The following is a 16,103-nucleotide window of genomic DNA, read 5'->3' on the forward strand; positions in this document are numbered from 1 at the left end:
GAAGGTCTTGGCTCCTCAGCAGGTTTCCCAGAAGGCTAAACTGTGGTCCTGATGTCTGCCCTATAGCTCAGAAGGCACAAGCTTTCCATGGGAAATGATAATTCACATTTATAACCTTCCACAACTGTCTGACATGTTCTAATTTTGCCCCATGGGAAAACTTGTCTTACCTCCTGATAAAGCATTTTCAGTTGGGACAAGAGTGGCCAGCATTGGTTAGACCCAGAAGAAACTGTAAGACCATTTAGAGCAAGGCACCCCCTGTCAGCCATGGGCAAGCAGCTTCACTCCACAGCTGCCAATGGTCCTTTGCTGCCAACCCTCCCTGCCATTATCTTTCTGGATACTTGGCACTCAAGAGAAATTGCATTCACTTCTTTCTATATCCCTTTTTGCGGGAGAAGGGGTTCCTAAAACTAGTTTCTGAACATTGAAACATTTTAAACATCTAGAACGTCTGGGTTTCCTCACCCCGTTTCTTTAAAGATTTACTTTTTTATATGTATGCATTACTGCCTGAATATATGTGTCGCACCACCTGAGTGTCTGGTGCCTGTGGAAGCTGTAAGGCAGATCCCCTGGCACTGGATTTACGGGCAGTTACAAGCTGCCAGGGAAGTATACTAGGAACTGAACTCAGGTCCTCTGCACGAGTGACCCTGGCTCCACGTCTTCAGTCCCCCCTCTTTGAAAAGAACTTTCAAGGGGCTGGAGAGATAGCTCACCAGTTAAGAGCACCTGTTGCTCCTGCAGAAGACCAGGGTTTGATTCCCAGCACCCACACAGTGGTTCATAATTGCCAGTAAGTCCAGTTCCAGGGGATCCAATTCCCACTCCTGACTTCGGCAGGCACACACATGCACGTAGGCAAAACACTCAGACACACAAAAATAAAACAAAACGTGAAAGAACTTTCACTTTGGTTCGGTTTGTGAGATGGGGCGTCTACCTATGTAGCCCAGGCTGTCCTCAAGCTCACGATCCTCCTGCCTCAGCCTCCTGAGTGCTGAGATTAAAGGTGCATGACCACACCCAGAGCCTTTTAAGAAGAAAAGCACGGTGCCTATCCATGCTTCTTCTGTACCCATCAATTACCAACGCTGGCCTTGAATGGAGAGACATTTTCAATGCTCCTGTTTTTATGAAAACAGATTTTCCCCACCGCGGCTGGAGTGCTCACAGGTGTAATCAAGCTGACATCACTGAAGTTTCGACTCTCCTTTCCCTGAACGCCCGTTCTCCAGGAGCAGCAGTGCATCTGTCTTCTCCGCGGCGCGGCCTTTAAGACACACACCTGGAGCTGTGAAATCCGGCTCTGGGGATAGGCCGCCCTTTCTCTGGGCTCTGCTCTTCCTCTCGAGGGTTCCCTAAGACCATGTCCTCAGCTCTCCTCTCAGCGTGTGGGTCTGTAGTGACGTGCCAGCCAAGGAGGTGTCAGGTTTACGCAGCTGTCAAGGATCTGCTTTCACCAGCTGCAGTTAAGAGTCATAAGCTCCCTAGAACTTGGCCAAAGCAACCTGATGAAAAGCACTTGGCACCTGTCTGGTATTCAACTCCCCATGTCCACAGCAACTTGCCACACGCGGCAACCCTGTGAAAGACCAGCCCCACGGCAGCAGGAGCAGCAGGACGTCTCCTACACCCAAGCACAGCACTGTCATGCCCAAGGGTTACCTGAGCTAAGAACCACATCACCCTGGGTCTCCCCTGTCCCTTTGAAAAGGGAGGGGCTCAAGCCAGCTGTGGCGGTACCTGCCTACAATCCCAGCACTTGGGAAGTGGTGGCAGAGGAATCGGGAGTTCAAGGTTATCCTTGGCTACTCAGATGTTTGAAGTCAGCCTGAGCTCAGTGAGACTGTCTAAAAACAAACCCCCCAAAGCTGGAGGTATCACTCAAGAGAATAAAGCACTGCTTACCATGTGCAAAGCTCTGAGCTTGATTCCCAGCACCCCAAAAGTGAGTGTCAACACTGGATAAAGGAGCAGAGGTGAAGGCCAAGGTTTCGTAGCCTAGCTGATACCCTCATGTGGCTTTAGAACAATGCATCAGTCTTCTGAGTACAGCCGTTTCAGGTGCACACTAGCACCTGACTAGAACACTTCCCAGTTTTCATACATCAAACTACTATGTATTTATATATATGCATCAAACTACTATATACTTATAATATATATTATATACAAGTATACATATGCATCAAAATACATACTATATGTATATTTAAGTATATATACTTATATATACATCAAACTACTATATACTTGTATACACAGTAGTTTGATGTGTGTGTGTACATATATATATATATGTCTCCTATGAGTAATATATTTAGATTTACTTCTACCATTTTGGCCTTTCTATAGACCCTTTCCTCTTCTGTTTGTTTTTTGAGACAAGGTCTCATGTAATTCAACCTTGACCTGGTCCTTGTGCTTCTACCTCCTGGGCACTGGGATTACAGGCATGCACCACCATAAATGGCTATAGTCCCCTTTTCTATTTGTAGCCTTTAATTTCAATTCCTCATTGTGGTGATCTGAAAGTTAATGTATAACCTAGTTTTATTCATTATCACGTTCATTATTCTAGACTCAAAGACAGCTGACTACTGAGGAGGTAACTTGGTGGCAGAGTGCTTGTCTAGCATGTATGAGGTCCTGGGTTCCATTTCTAGTTCCATACAATGAGAAAGAGGGAGGGGAGGGAGGGGAACAACTGATGTGTGATGGCGTCTCTCTAGAGAACAAAACATCTAAGTTTTAGCTGAGCACGTGGCTATTGAGAATAAAGGCATTTCCCAGCCTCCTTTGGTGCTGAGTAATAACCACATGACTAAGACTTGGCCAGTGAGATCTAGGCAGAAGGAACGCAACCTCTGGGTCATACACTTAAAAGGCAAGAGTGGGGCTGTGGGCATCAGGATGAACCACCTTTAAGCTCAGGGCTGGATTGCTTCTTGCCTGGGAATCTACACATGACAGACACAGCACCTGTCTGGTCTAAGCTGTTGTGTTCTTTCTTACAGCAATCACACTATTAAATAGTTAAAACAGAAGACAGTGATGTTCAAGTTTTTTTATCCTGTTCTCATTCCTTCTGCCTTCTGAATCTGTGGCTTCACCTCTCTTATTAAGTTTGGAATGTTTTTAGGCATAATTTTCTCAAATAATCCTTCTCCTTCATGTCCTTCTCCAGGGCCATTATAGAGCGGGATTTGGAACAGGCTCATGGTCCTAGCACTCACATCTTGCTGTGTCTTTCTTTTTCTGTGTTGTCTTCCTAGAGGTTTTCCTGGTGGTCTCTGCCTGTTCCTATCGTCCGGGCAGAGCACCTGCCTTCCATGCATAAGGCCCTAGGTTTGATACCTGCTAACAGACACAGCCTATCCTATGGTGCCAGCCTGATGTTCAATCTAGCCACTGAAAAACCCATTCCAAGGAGAACACTTCTCAAAGGTCTACCTGGTTTTCATCTGCCTGGTCCTTTTGGATACTGTGTTGTTCTTGTCTCAAGTTTTCAATTTCTTTATTCTGTCATCAGTAGTTTTTAATGAATTAATTTATAGTCTCTTGTCCATGGGTCTATCATTCGAAGACCAGTTATTTCTTGTGTATGTGAATTCCTACTAACTACAGACCACCCCCTCCCCCCAGGCACTAGTCATTTTGGGTAACACATCCGTCTTCACTAAGGCTCATTTTGATTCCTGGGGGCTCCTGGTCTGGATTGAAGTCTTGTTCCTCCAAAGAAACTGTGAGTCTGTTCCTACAAGTTTCTCCTGTGTCCCCTCAACCCAGAACTCAGGTTCTTAAATCAGCTATATAACAGTAAAACTGTTCTTCCCAGAGCCTTAAGTCTGAGAAGCTGTGGCTATCTCTTGGTGCTGGGGGGCTGATTCTCTTACTTCCATCTACCTTGTTAATTCTAAGTAGTCCGGATTACACGGGATACTCAGTTTTAGCTCCAGGCACCAAACCTCGTCTGACTCCACAGATGTAAAACCTCCAGCCTGAAACCTTACGTGAGGAAGGGGAGGCTGGTCACTTACCCCACCTCACTCAGGCGCTCAGACTGAGCACCCTGCTTGGTCCCTCTTTCCTCTCTGGGGAGGGCTCTTGCTCTTTTCAGCATCCCCCCCCACCAGGGTTCCTACTGTGCTCTATTCAGGGTTCTCCCTTTGTGTTGTTTATCTGCGGCCTTTCTGTTGTATTTTCAAAACAGAAGCCTTTCCCGAGATGTGTTCCATTCCACTTAGCTGAGTGTATCCCAGTTACCTTTCCTTTATCTTCTCCCCAAATGCCACAGCCTAAGGCAAGGTCCTCAAACTTTACAGTGGCAAAACCATTTTCTAGCAGCCTGTCAGTCACAGATTACTAAAGCACCCCAGAGACTTAGAACAAGAGGACCGAAGTGACCCAAGAACAGCCATTCTAAGCAAGCAGCCCCCCAGGTGATTCTGGCCAAGTGGTTCTGACCACACCATCCTTAGACCTACGACCCTCTCCCTCAGGTGCCTAAAGTCTTACCATCCCACTGGCTGTATCTGGCTGGCACCCACAGGAACCCTGTGCTGTCTGAACTAAGAAAGTGATGCCAATAGACCCGAGGTTCACGAATTCAAGTCCAAGCTAGTCCGAGGCCACACCTCAGCCCCGGGAATGCCGAAAGTGACACCACTGACTGGGCTTTCCCACACTTCAGGGTTCAGGACTGTCAGATGGCCAGGTCATGGGTTCCGTTCTTTCCAGCTTTATTAATCAAGGTTTGGACCTTACCTAAAAGGGTGAGCTGAACTTTACCTTTGTACTAAGAAAGCGTTAGCTAAGCACACTGATACTATAATCAGAACCGCCAGGAGAACGGGTGACTCACTCACCTGCTGTGTTCCTACACAAATACATCGTAACTGCAGCTTTCCACTCCCTAAATGAGAGTTAGCCACTTGAATGTATCTTCCCAGAGAAATGTGACCAAAGAGGTGAGCTGTGCAGACCAACCGACCTAAGCGTATAAAGATAACACCTGTTCTCATTACTTAGCGCCCGACCCTCCCGTAAGCCATTAGATACCAGTCTCAAAATGACTGAGAGGTGGAAGTTCACACAGCCAGACAGGTGGAGAGCCAGGCAGGGCTGACTCCAAAGCTTATCTGGTGTCCCTAGAAAATCGGGCATTTTGCTGAGGCTCATCGGTTTATAGGGGATGGGCAAGGAGAGTGGAGATTTTTATTGTTCTCCTAAAAAAAAAAAAAAATCATCCAGCCCACAGTGAGAACAAAATTAATGTTAGCCATAGGAGTAATAGTAAAAGAAGTAACGGTGGAGATGAGCCAGGAGGGATCAAAGTGACAGAGGACCAAGATGGTTGGACCTTTTTTTAAAAAAAATTTTAATTGTTCGTTTCTGACAGGGTCTCACTGTGTAGCCCAGGTGGGTCTCAAATTCCGGGGAGTGGTCTTGAACTCACAGAGCCCTGCCTGCTTCTGCCTCCTGAGTGCTGGGATTTAAATTGTGCCACACCATACCCAGCTCGACTGTATCATTCTTTAGTGTGTGGCACTTGAGGTGGCCGAGTCAGGAGAAATGTCGGATGAAAGCTTAGTGAATTAAAAAAAAAAAAAAAAAAAAAGCTACTTTTCATTTTCCATAAAAAAACACGGCAAAGTCTTAATGGGAGTTCACGTTCCCCAACTTGCCCTCTCAACTCTGGACCTGACATTGGCTACTGGCCCCATCCCTGGCGTGAGGGAACTTCCTGCTCTACAGGGGACTCACCTTGTCAGCCAGCAGCTCCCTTATCTTGCTGGCCTGCAGGCGGAATCGGAACAGCTGGGTCTCCAGGGAAAGGCAGCGTTTCTGCCAGTCCACGCTGGCCACCTCCATCTTGACTTCTGCCATGCTGGAGTCCAGGTATTCCTGGGAGCACACTGAGAAAGGGAAGGCTGAGAGTGAGCAGGAGGAATGAGAGGGAAGGGGGAAGAGGAGAAGACCGAAGGGCAGAGAAAGCAGGGTGTGGAAAAGGAGGATCCCTCTTCTCCCAGCCCAGGGTGTCCAGCCTCAGGACCAGGAGGCGGAACCACGTCAGGACAAACCTGAGACACCTTCAGAAGAACCCGGCTTCCTTCTCTTTTTGTGGCAGTTTTAATGTATTTCAGTGAGTGATCTTAGGAAGAGTTTCTCTCAGGGCTTTAAATCCTCTTAATTAGCATACAAAGCATTAGGTTTTACTGTGGCATTTTCGCACGGCCCCCACTTGGAGCCCGAGCACCTTTTTCCAGTACATGTCACCCGCACACTATTGCCCCTCCCTTCCTCAACACCTTTCCTCTCTCTCTTGTTCCCTTTCTGGTTTCACAACTGTTGCTGGAACTCCTTCCCTCCCTGGGGAGATGTAAACAAACGCCAACTCCCTCCTTAGAGGGCACCACCAACAAACCCAAGATAATCCCATCAAAGACCAACTTGGGAAGCCAGGGAATTTATCAGGCTTACCCAGAGCAGGGGTAAAGGGGTACTTAGAGAAATGTGGGCCACCACAAAGCACTTGCGCTCCAGCATGGGTGACAGCGTCCCCATAGCTGCATAGAGGCTTCTCCTCACCCCAGTTAACATTCCTGTCTACATACGCTAGCACCACAAGGCGTGTGAAACGAAGGCATAATTACATACAACTGTCCAGGAGGTGAGACAAGACCTTCAGGAATCTCGGGGGAGGGGTAAAGGACCCTCCCGAGCCCTCCTTCCATGGGAGAATGTCAACAGTCAACAGCCCCACCCTGGGGGGGCACCTGCAAACAGTCACAGCTGTTGGGATGAAACGGTGGCCCTTAAACTTGGATGACGGCACTCTACAGTAATGGCCTGTACCCACACGTGCTCAAAACCTACTCACACACACAGACGCTGAAAGCTAAGATCCACGCATAAGATAGAAGCCTTTCTGAGTCTAGGTCAAGGTCACCTTAATATAGTAATATCCAGATCTATCAATGTTTCTACAAATTGCACAATCACATTTTTATTTATAGCCAAGCAAAACTCCATTTGGCATAAGCCACATTTTCACTATCCGCTCATCCGCTGAGCATTCAGGCTGGTCCCATTTCCTTGGTATTAGAAACAGTGCAATGAGAAACACGGATGAGCAGGTGTCTCTGTGGTAGGACATGGAGTCTCCTGGGAATGTGCCCAGGAGTAGCATGGCTGGGTCATTTGGAAGTTCTATTTTTAATGTTTATTACACTTTAACATATGACCTGACTGTAATTCATGGTGCTCATATACTTCTGGGTGTGCAGCCATCCATGGGAGCATGATGTCCCTACCAGGGGCCACGCCCTCAAAGAAAACTGTCCCTAGCTCCTCAGTTAGGGGCGGAGGTCCGTGAACTCCTGCCATGATTTCTATATCACATTAGTTCATATTTACTTTCCTATTAGTGGTGGCTAATGGTCCCTCTTGCCCCGCAACTTCACCAGCATTGCTGCCACCTGCTTTCTTGATGAGATCTCTTCCAACTGGGGCAAGAGGTGAAACATAGGGTTCTCTTGTTTTTCACTTAATTATCTACTCAACTGCCATGCTGTTGGATGCCATCCTAGGTTCTGCAGATGAGGAAGCAGAAGTCCCTGGCTTGAAGTTTTCCACTATAACACATGCACAATTGACATGTGGATAAATAGATGCAGGGAAAGGGCTGAGTACAGGGGGTGGGGGGCCTTGGTGTTTAGGTAAACCTTAAAGTGAAAAACAGATTCATCCAAGGTCGCCCAGCTAACTGGAGACAGAGCTCTGGTTCCCACTCTAGTCCTGATTCTCTATCTTTGTGTATGTTAGGTGGGCTGAGGGTGGACGGGAAATAAGTTTTGGGTTTCCTTGACACTTTGCTGTCTGGCTGAGATCTTGTCCAGTGTCATCAGTTCATCCTGACTGAGACCAAACTCTTGTTCTCCCATCCCCTTCAAGTGGGAAGACGCAGGTCAGAAGACTTCTAGATGTCTTGTTCCAGCCTTTCACAACCCCAGTCAGGGGAATCTACCCAGATGCCTCCTACCTGTAGTTTAGACAATAAAAACTGGGTCTAGCATGAGAAAAGAAGCAGGTGTGGGTGTGCCCGAGCCTGGGGGCAGAGGTGTGGGGAGTGGGGCGAGCAGGAGAGGAAAGCCGGAGGGTGTGAGGAGCATCAGGACTTGTCTTCTCCCACCATTGGTGCTCTCCGCACCAAGCAAAAACAAGGCCTGGCCAAACCGTGAGAAACGGCCACCTGAATACCAAATCACTTTAAGAAATGACTTAATAGTTCGAGGTCGACAGTGTTCCTTAGCATCGCCTGTTAAGTGTCATACAGGATTTTCAGGGAAAATGATAAAACACCATGTCAAGTCATAATAGTCAAAATCGTGACAATTTGAGGCTGGAGAGATAGCTCAGCCATCTTCCCTTCCAGAAGCTCCTGCTGACAGCTGAGCTTGGAGACAGAGGCACAGGGTGAGCAGGAAGGTGGACGTGCGTGTGATGCAGACACACATGCAGGCAAAACACCCATACACATAAAAGTTAAAGAAAATAGTGGCAGCTGTGACATGAACAGGGTCACATGTACACGAACGCACGTAAAAACAATGAGGCCATAAATTTGAAAAGGATTATGTGAGGATACATGGGAGAGTTTGGAGGGAATAAAGGGAAGACGGAAGTGATATAATTATAATTTCAAAGTATTTTTAAAATTGTTTAAAAAATAGTAACAAATGTGTGTATGTCTGTGTTTGTTGCTGTGACTTGAACCTAGGGACTCCTGCGTGCTAAGTGCCCTCCCACCCAAGTCCTGACTGCTGATGGTTTGGGAAGCTGAATAGTAAGCCTGTGGAAGTTTGTCACACTGAATAGTAAGCCTGTGGAAGTTTGTCACACTGAATAGTAAGCCTGTGGAAGTTTGTCACACTGAATAGTAAGCCTGTGGAAGTTTGTCACACTGGATAGTAAGCCTGTGGAAGTTTGTCACACTGGATAGTAAGCCTGTGGAAGTTTGTCACACTGGATAGTAAGCCTGTGGAAGTTTGTTATACGGGTCTAATTATGCTTGGAAATTTCTTTAATAAAATGTGTTGTGTTTTGAAATCCCCTTCCTCTGAAAACCCAGAGGTTTTCTGGGCTGTCACCAGATAGCAGCACTACCCGAGAGCAATAGTGAGTCGCCTGCTTGACTAATCACCAATGTGGTTTCTCCCTTCACACTTGGCTTGGATTAACTGGTTTCTCCCATTATGTTTTGTGTTTGTCTTTTTGTTTTGTTTTTGAGACACAGTTTCTCTGTGTAGCCCTGGCTGACCTGGAACTCACAGAGATCTGCCTGCCTCTGCCTGCACTAGGCCTCTCTCCCGCTAAGCTTCACAAATAAATGTCACTTCTTGGGTCCTTATTGTATGGCAGACACTTGCAGTTTCTTTAACCCTCAGGTCAACCTAAAAACTGCAGGAAGCCACGACTGACCACAAACAGAAGGTCATCTGGAACAGAGTCTGAGTAACTTCAACACACAGTTCCATAGCTGGTCAGCAGTGGGGCTGCTGGGGTTGTTTCCAAATCCCATCTACCAAAAAAAAAAAAAAAAAAAAAGGAAAGAGGCCGGTGGTACAGGTCACAAGCAATAGCAATACAGCAATATACCTGCTTGCGTAACATACTTAAGGCACCAGGTCTGAGTGGGGCAGTGGTGGGGCAGGGGTGGCGGGCATTCTATTTCTGATCCTACAAAGAGTAAGATAAATTATTAAGAACAAGAAAAGTACTTCCGAATATCTTTCAAAAGCCTTAGCACGAAGGTAAACCTATAGCCCAGATTTTCCTTGGCATCTAAGACTCAGATATTCTGCCGCTACAAACCTCCGCAGGCTCAGACACTAGTCACGTGAGCAGACCTCGGGAGAAGGGCTGAACAATCACACCACTGATAGGTCTAGGGCCCGATTCTTTGGGCTCTGGGATCCTCTGTACACTGGACACATGACCTAAGCCCAGAAGTGTCATCCTAGACAATGGGGACATTGTGACCTCCCAGTCATTCCCACTTCAAAAGACTGGGACCAACTGGAACAAGCAGGAAGACAAACGACGAAAACAAAACATGATCTTATCTGAGCTAAGATCACTGCTGTGGAGACAAACAGAGCCTAGGAGGGCTGGGAGAAACTGGGAGGCTTTACGGTGGAAGCTCCTTGTCCTTTGGGGAAATTCTGTTTTTCATCCGACAAACAGGAAAAGTGGCAGATCTGAGACTAGGACTTGAGGAGTCTTGTTCTCTAGTTCAGGCTAAGAACTAAAACACCCAGAAGAACCCAGTGGTGGGAGGCAGGACACAGGACATTTGATGAATAGAGTTTGATTTAAATACTTAAGTCCTTCTTTTGATTGTCCCAACTGCCCCAGAGATTCTGTGGGGACCGGGAAAATGCTGGATTATCTGTCTCCTAGAATTCTGGAAGTGAAATGTTTCCAGTTCCCCTGGCCCTGATATCCAAGATTACACTCAGGAGAGCTTTCTCCATTTGAGTGGCTTCAGGGCTTCATAGATCTAGACCAACAACTGATCTGGTTTCTTCTCCTCCCTGCCTTAGGGATGCTGACAAGTCCTCAGAAAGCTAGGGCTCGTGCTAGGCTTGCCGGGGCATGTGAGGGGATTTAAGGGTTTGGAATCAGATCTAGAATAAGGTATCTACCGCCAAGTCAAAGGCCCGGGGCTCTCAAGGCTAAAGCAGGTGGTAGGACCAACAGCTATAAAACAAGAAATGTTATGGGAAGGTCTAATAAACCGAACTTGACCTGTTAAGTGTTCTTGCACTTGCACCACCCCAAAAGATGTTCAAGGATAAACAGAAACTAAGTAAGGAGACTAGCGTAATAAATTCTCATGTGCCTCACACAGCAACAGCTTCATCACCCCATGGCCATTCTTCTAAAACCTGTTCTTTTACTTTTATTGGAGCCCAGAAGGCTGAGTGCACAACAGATGGACCTGATGATTGCCAGGGCCCTACCTGCTGTCCTGAAGCTCGGCAATCCCAGTCATAGAGGCCCACAGGGGCATGATAGAGGCAAGGGCTGGGGGTAGAATAGGTTGTGGGAAAAAGACACAGCAGCAGTTTGGTGACTTTGGACTCAGTCTGTAACAGAGAAAACAGAAACTTGCCCTTGAGATCCCTGGGGTAAACTTGAGGATTTAGGCAGAAATACAGAAAATGTTGAGATTTAACTCAATTAAGCCAACTTTTGGTAACTCCTATGTGCAACACTGAAGCAGAAACACTGCTAAGGATCTCCTGTCGTGCAAGCCTTCAAGTCTGGCCACTGAAGACCCAGGAAAGCAATGCTTCCTATAGCACTACCTGAAGGCAAAGAAAGCCAGGGGGTGCACATGTGTAATTCCAGCACTCTGGAGGCTGAGGCAGAGGGATCACTAGGAAGGAATAGGCAAGACAAAAAAGAAAGGAAGGAAGAAAGATAAAGAGAGAAAAGGATGGTGTAGCCTCTCATTTCCAGATTGTGAGGGTATATGAGGACCCCATGTGACGTCCACGTCTAAGGATGGACTATTATGTAATGTGAGTGCTGCTCTTTTAAAGGCCAGCTGTGGGCAAGGAAGGGCCTCCGCGCCTCATTCGGATGCATCTGCGGGGAGATGATGAGCAGACATGGGGACCCCTCTGATCTCAGCACTGCCCTCTGAGCCAACCGGCAGCAAACCCTCCAGCTCTCCTGGGTGTGAGCATCGCCCTTCAGACAGTGCTAGAGGAGGTAAAGGAGGCAGGGACATGCCCTAGCCCTGGAGAGCCTAAATACCAAAGGGAGAAACAGCATGGCGCTGAAGATCCCAGGCTGAGGCCAAACTGCCTGGGCCTGAACACTGACTCAGACACTGAATAATCCGTCCGCTTAACTTCTCTGGTCCTCCATTCCACTTTGAAACTGACAGCAATATTTGAAAATGAGAGCAGTGATATCCGTTCAGAACCATGAAGCTGTCAACATTTAACTCTTTCACCATCAAAACAACAATTTCAAGCTGGGCAGGGTAGTTCAGACCTGTAATCCCAGCAAGGAGGCTGAGGCAGGGAAACAGCCTCAGATTCCAGGACAGCCTATGCTACGGAGACTTTGTCTCAAACAAACAAGGATATTTCCACCTGGGTGTGGTGTCCTATAATCCTGGGACTTGAGAGCTAGAGGCAGGAGGACGCAAGTTCTAGGACAGCCCAGACTAGCACGGTGAGGCCGTGGCGGGACAGCGATTCCAGGGCTGTGTGTACTTGGGTTCTGGATCTGCCACAGAGGAAAAGAAGAGAGGAAGGGGTGAGATTTAAGAGGATTATCTTCATCTGACCCCTGCTGAGTCTGTAAGCAGCCAAGAACTGACAGCTCGATGTGGCTGCCAACAAACAAAAAAGCAAACCAGCAGGTCCCCGGGCACATGAGGACATGCAGTTCACGAATATGTTCACTGCTATCCACACGTGGCAATTTTTAACAATTTATATTGTGGTTTTATTTTTCAGTATTGAAAAGAGAATAAAAGGTGCAAGGCTTATATTCCTTCCCAGCCCCGTATTTCTGCAGCAATTCTTTTTTTTTTAGATCTACCCAGAGTACAGGCATACATATATATGCCCCCCCCACACTCACAGCATGTATATATATATATATATACGTGTGTGTGTGTATGCACATGTGTGTGCTGGTGTCCACAGAAGCCAGAAGAGGGCGTTATATGGAATGGAGTTGAAGTTACCATGGATGCAGGTGCTGAGAACCAAGCATAAATCCCCTGAAGAGCAGCAAGTCCTCTTAACTGCTGCGCCGTTTCTGTAGTCTGATTCTCTCCACTGTACTTAAGGGAAGAACTCAGAGCTCTTCCTCCCAGCACACATCCTCACTGTGTTCCTAACCCCCAGGCTTTTCGAGAGCCTTAATGCATCCTATTGCGAGGTTATTACCTGATCTTACTTAAGAATCCCTTGCTGATGGACATTTGAGTTCTTTCCAACCTTTTGCTAAAATAAACGCAAACATTACTACAATGAATATTCAATGAATATACCTCACTTTATCTGTATCAGTATCTATATGAAGGACAGTCCTAGAGATGGGACTCACAGGATTAAGTAATAAACATTGTAAAGTGCTCTCCCTTGAGGCTCCCCTAACTCATCCTTCAGCCAACAGTTAAGTGCCTGTTCTCCAACTCAGACTTCAGCTTTTGCTTTTCTCTCAGGGTCTTATTATGCAGCCTAGGCTGACCTGGGACTTGCTACATGGTAGACTCAGCGACCCCCTTCCTTACCCTTCTTCAGCTTACTAAGATCATGGGGATGGGCCCCCACGCCAGGCCACAGTATCAGTTTGGAACTGGCTATTGGTAGAGGGCAAGACAGGGTTAGACAGCTTATTGGTCATCCAGAGAAGGCAGGATGGTGGCTCAGCAACAACAGCCTGCAGTGAGGCAGGGGATCCCCGCACACCTTACACCCCTCAACGTCAACATGCATAAAGCATTCTCCACTGTGAGGAGCACAGATTTCAATACAGATGCACAGCCTTGTGGGGATACGGAGAATAAAGAGGGATGAGTTGCCATACCGTCAGCATTAGAAAGGCTGAGGCGGGAGGACCGGTGTGACAGAGAAATAAAAAGAAAGAAGAGAAGAAAGGAAAAAATACACCACAGAGAGTGAAATGAGAGAAACACACTTCTCTCCTGTTGCTGGTGACTTTTTCAGCCAGAAGGCTGACTGCTCATTTCCCTAAATTAGGGACCAAAAAGGTGAACAGCATCACAGCCCAGTTCTGAGTAGGTCCCTCAGGCAGCCAGGGGAGGGCAACAGACAATCTCACACTTGGAATTTAAAATGTGAAAGTTTGAGTCTCATCTCTATGTGACCTTTACAGTCTTTCACTATAACCTTGGGCAATACACAATTTTTCCGAGTCCTAGTTTCCTCCTGCACAGTGGAAGGCGAGCAGACGAATGAACTGAGCGACGACAGCTGGCACCACACAGTGTCTGACACAGATGGTAGTCTAGAAAGTCTGGTCCTGAGGAACTGATAGCTATCCCATGCGGGGAGGTGGGGGGACTCAAATAACGATCTTTCGAGCGTTCTCCTGGAACCGAGACTTTGTCAGAGTAAGTTTTCTGAGGTGGATTCACAGCAGAAGCTGAAGGAGCAACAAGGAGACCATGCCATTTTCACAGGAGGGTCTCCGCTGCCTCTGCCACCCTCCGTATTCCTAAGGCTGCTAAGGACACAAAGCCCCTGATGTCACTCAGCGCCCAACTTGGGCTCTTTTCTGCTTGGCCGACTTGTCACTAGGAGTCCAGCCTGACTCCAAAGAGAGACACCCAGAAACCACATCAGAAACACTTAGGACGAGGTGCTGAAGGGAGCGGAAGGGTTGAGAGCAGCAAGCACCGAGGTGGAAGGAAGCTTGCACGTACGTCCCGGGGCCCCTTCCCAGGAGTAACTGGAGCAAGCCAGTCCCAAAAGGCAGGACCTACCGCGGGAAGGCTCGCCACCGCCTCCCAGTGCGGGTGTCCAGAAGCCCCGGGTTGCCTGCGCCTGTCCCGCGGCTCTCAGGTAGGCAGGCACCTGCTTCGGAGTCGTCCTCTCCGCCGCGAGGAGCCAGGCCAGTCCGCCCCGCCGTACGCCCTCTGCGGGCTGCACACCGCCGGCCCGCCCGGCCCGCCCCGGTCCCCGGGGCCGCTCACCTGAGTGAGCTGTCGGGAGTCCCGTCGCGCCCCCGGCCGCCACGCGCGCCGCTGCCCTGCAGCGGCTCCAGCCCAGTCCCGGGAGGCCGCCGGGTCTCCGCTCCCCGGCAGCAGGGGTCGCGGTGGGCGTGGCGGCCCGAGGTTGGAGCCTGAAAGGTCCGGGGAGCTCCGCACAAAGCCCGCCCCGGCGCCGGCTGCAGCGCCGCGCCCGCTGTGTCCGCACCGCGCTCGGCGGGCAGCTCGCGGCCAGGCACAGGAAATGACCTCAGCAGCCGCAGCCTCCCACCGCGGGGCGCGGCCGGGGCCGCTGGCAGGGCTGCGCACTGCGACCCCCGGACAGCTGGGACCCTCGCGGGATGCTCCCAAGACTGGACCCTTCCCCGGAAGGAGGGCCCGGCGAGTGTCTAGCCACCTGTATGAAAGTACCGCCTGGTTATTGGGAGCAGTCTGCACAGCTGATTTGTAGTTTGGTGGAGAATGAAGGGGGTAGTGTGTCACTGCAACTCACAGAAGAACTTGCTTGCTTGTGTATGTATTACTTATTTTAAAGGCGACGGCCAGGAAGTCAGAAAGGCAAGGAGCCCTTTTTGCAATACCTAACTCACATCATAATTATCACATATCCAGAGGGAATGGGACACTTGATGCAAATGAAGGATCCTAGCAAAAGAGCTAGAAGGCTCTGCTTTGGAATACTACTTCTTTTGGCTGGGCATAACTCATGGAGATTCTTGTTCGATCCCCAGCACCAAAACAGAAAAGACACAGAGCTGGCTGTCCCAGTTCCATAGACTGAACAGAAACAAAACACCACCCGGGCCTGTTTCTCCAAGTGGGTGCTGGAGTATTCACTCCAAACCCCCACCAAAAAAGTCCCTGGCCCCACCCCAGGTTTAAATCTGAATCTGGGGGTGGGAGTGAAGCCGCTGGGGAATTGGGGAATTGCCCGCTGGGCAAACCTCCTCAGGCTGTCTCATGCACAAATTTGGAAGCTCAGGCACTAAGGAAAGCAGTTAAACTGAGTGGGTGCAAGTAGCTTTATAGGCAGGACCTCTGGGTTTTGTGAATTTCAAATACAATACAGGTCTTTCTCCCATTAGGTCTTTGTCTGGCCGATCACCCCTACCCTAATACAATGATTGTCACTATGTCTATATTATATTATATATATTATATTATATATACATATTCATTCACACACATCATATTCCTGTGTTCATATGCGTTTCTCTATATCCATGTTTATGTATTTACAATCTACTTTTAACACTAACTAAGCAGCCCTCCTTTTCACCCCTCCCCATTCTCTAACTCTTTCTCTCTTTTGAGACAGAATCACATT

The 16,103-nt window shown here is 48.3% G+C and overlaps 1 protein-coding gene across 2 annotated transcripts in view; it reads right to left on the reverse strand.

Annotated features, from left to right (window-relative positions):
* Plekhh1 (pleckstrin homology, MyTH4 and FERM domain containing H1) overlaps positions 1-14,955 on the reverse strand; it is a 50,118-nt gene extending 35,163 nt beyond the window's left edge. Inside the window, exons 1-2 of one of the 2 annotated variants that reach the window (XM_087911701.1) lie at positions 14,762-14,955; positions 5,776-5,927 (exon numbers count right to left, since the gene is read on the reverse strand). In XM_087911701.1, the coding sequence (XP_087767827.1) occupies positions 5,776-5,898 (123 nt within the window). In that variant the 5' untranslated portion in view covers positions 5,899-5,927; positions 14,762-14,955. Of the gene's footprint in view, positions 1-5,775; positions 5,928-14,551; positions 14,571-14,761 lie in introns of those variants that run through there. The other variant, XM_087911702.1, reaches the window with a different exon arrangement.
* Positions 14,956-16,103: the final 1,148 nt, after the last annotated feature.

This window comes from Myodes glareolus, chromosome 11 (genome assembly GCF_982192425.1).
Source record: "Myodes glareolus chromosome 11, mMyoGla1.1, whole genome shotgun sequence".
NCBI classification, from domain to species: domain Eukaryota; kingdom Metazoa; phylum Chordata; class Mammalia; order Rodentia; family Cricetidae; genus Myodes; species Myodes glareolus.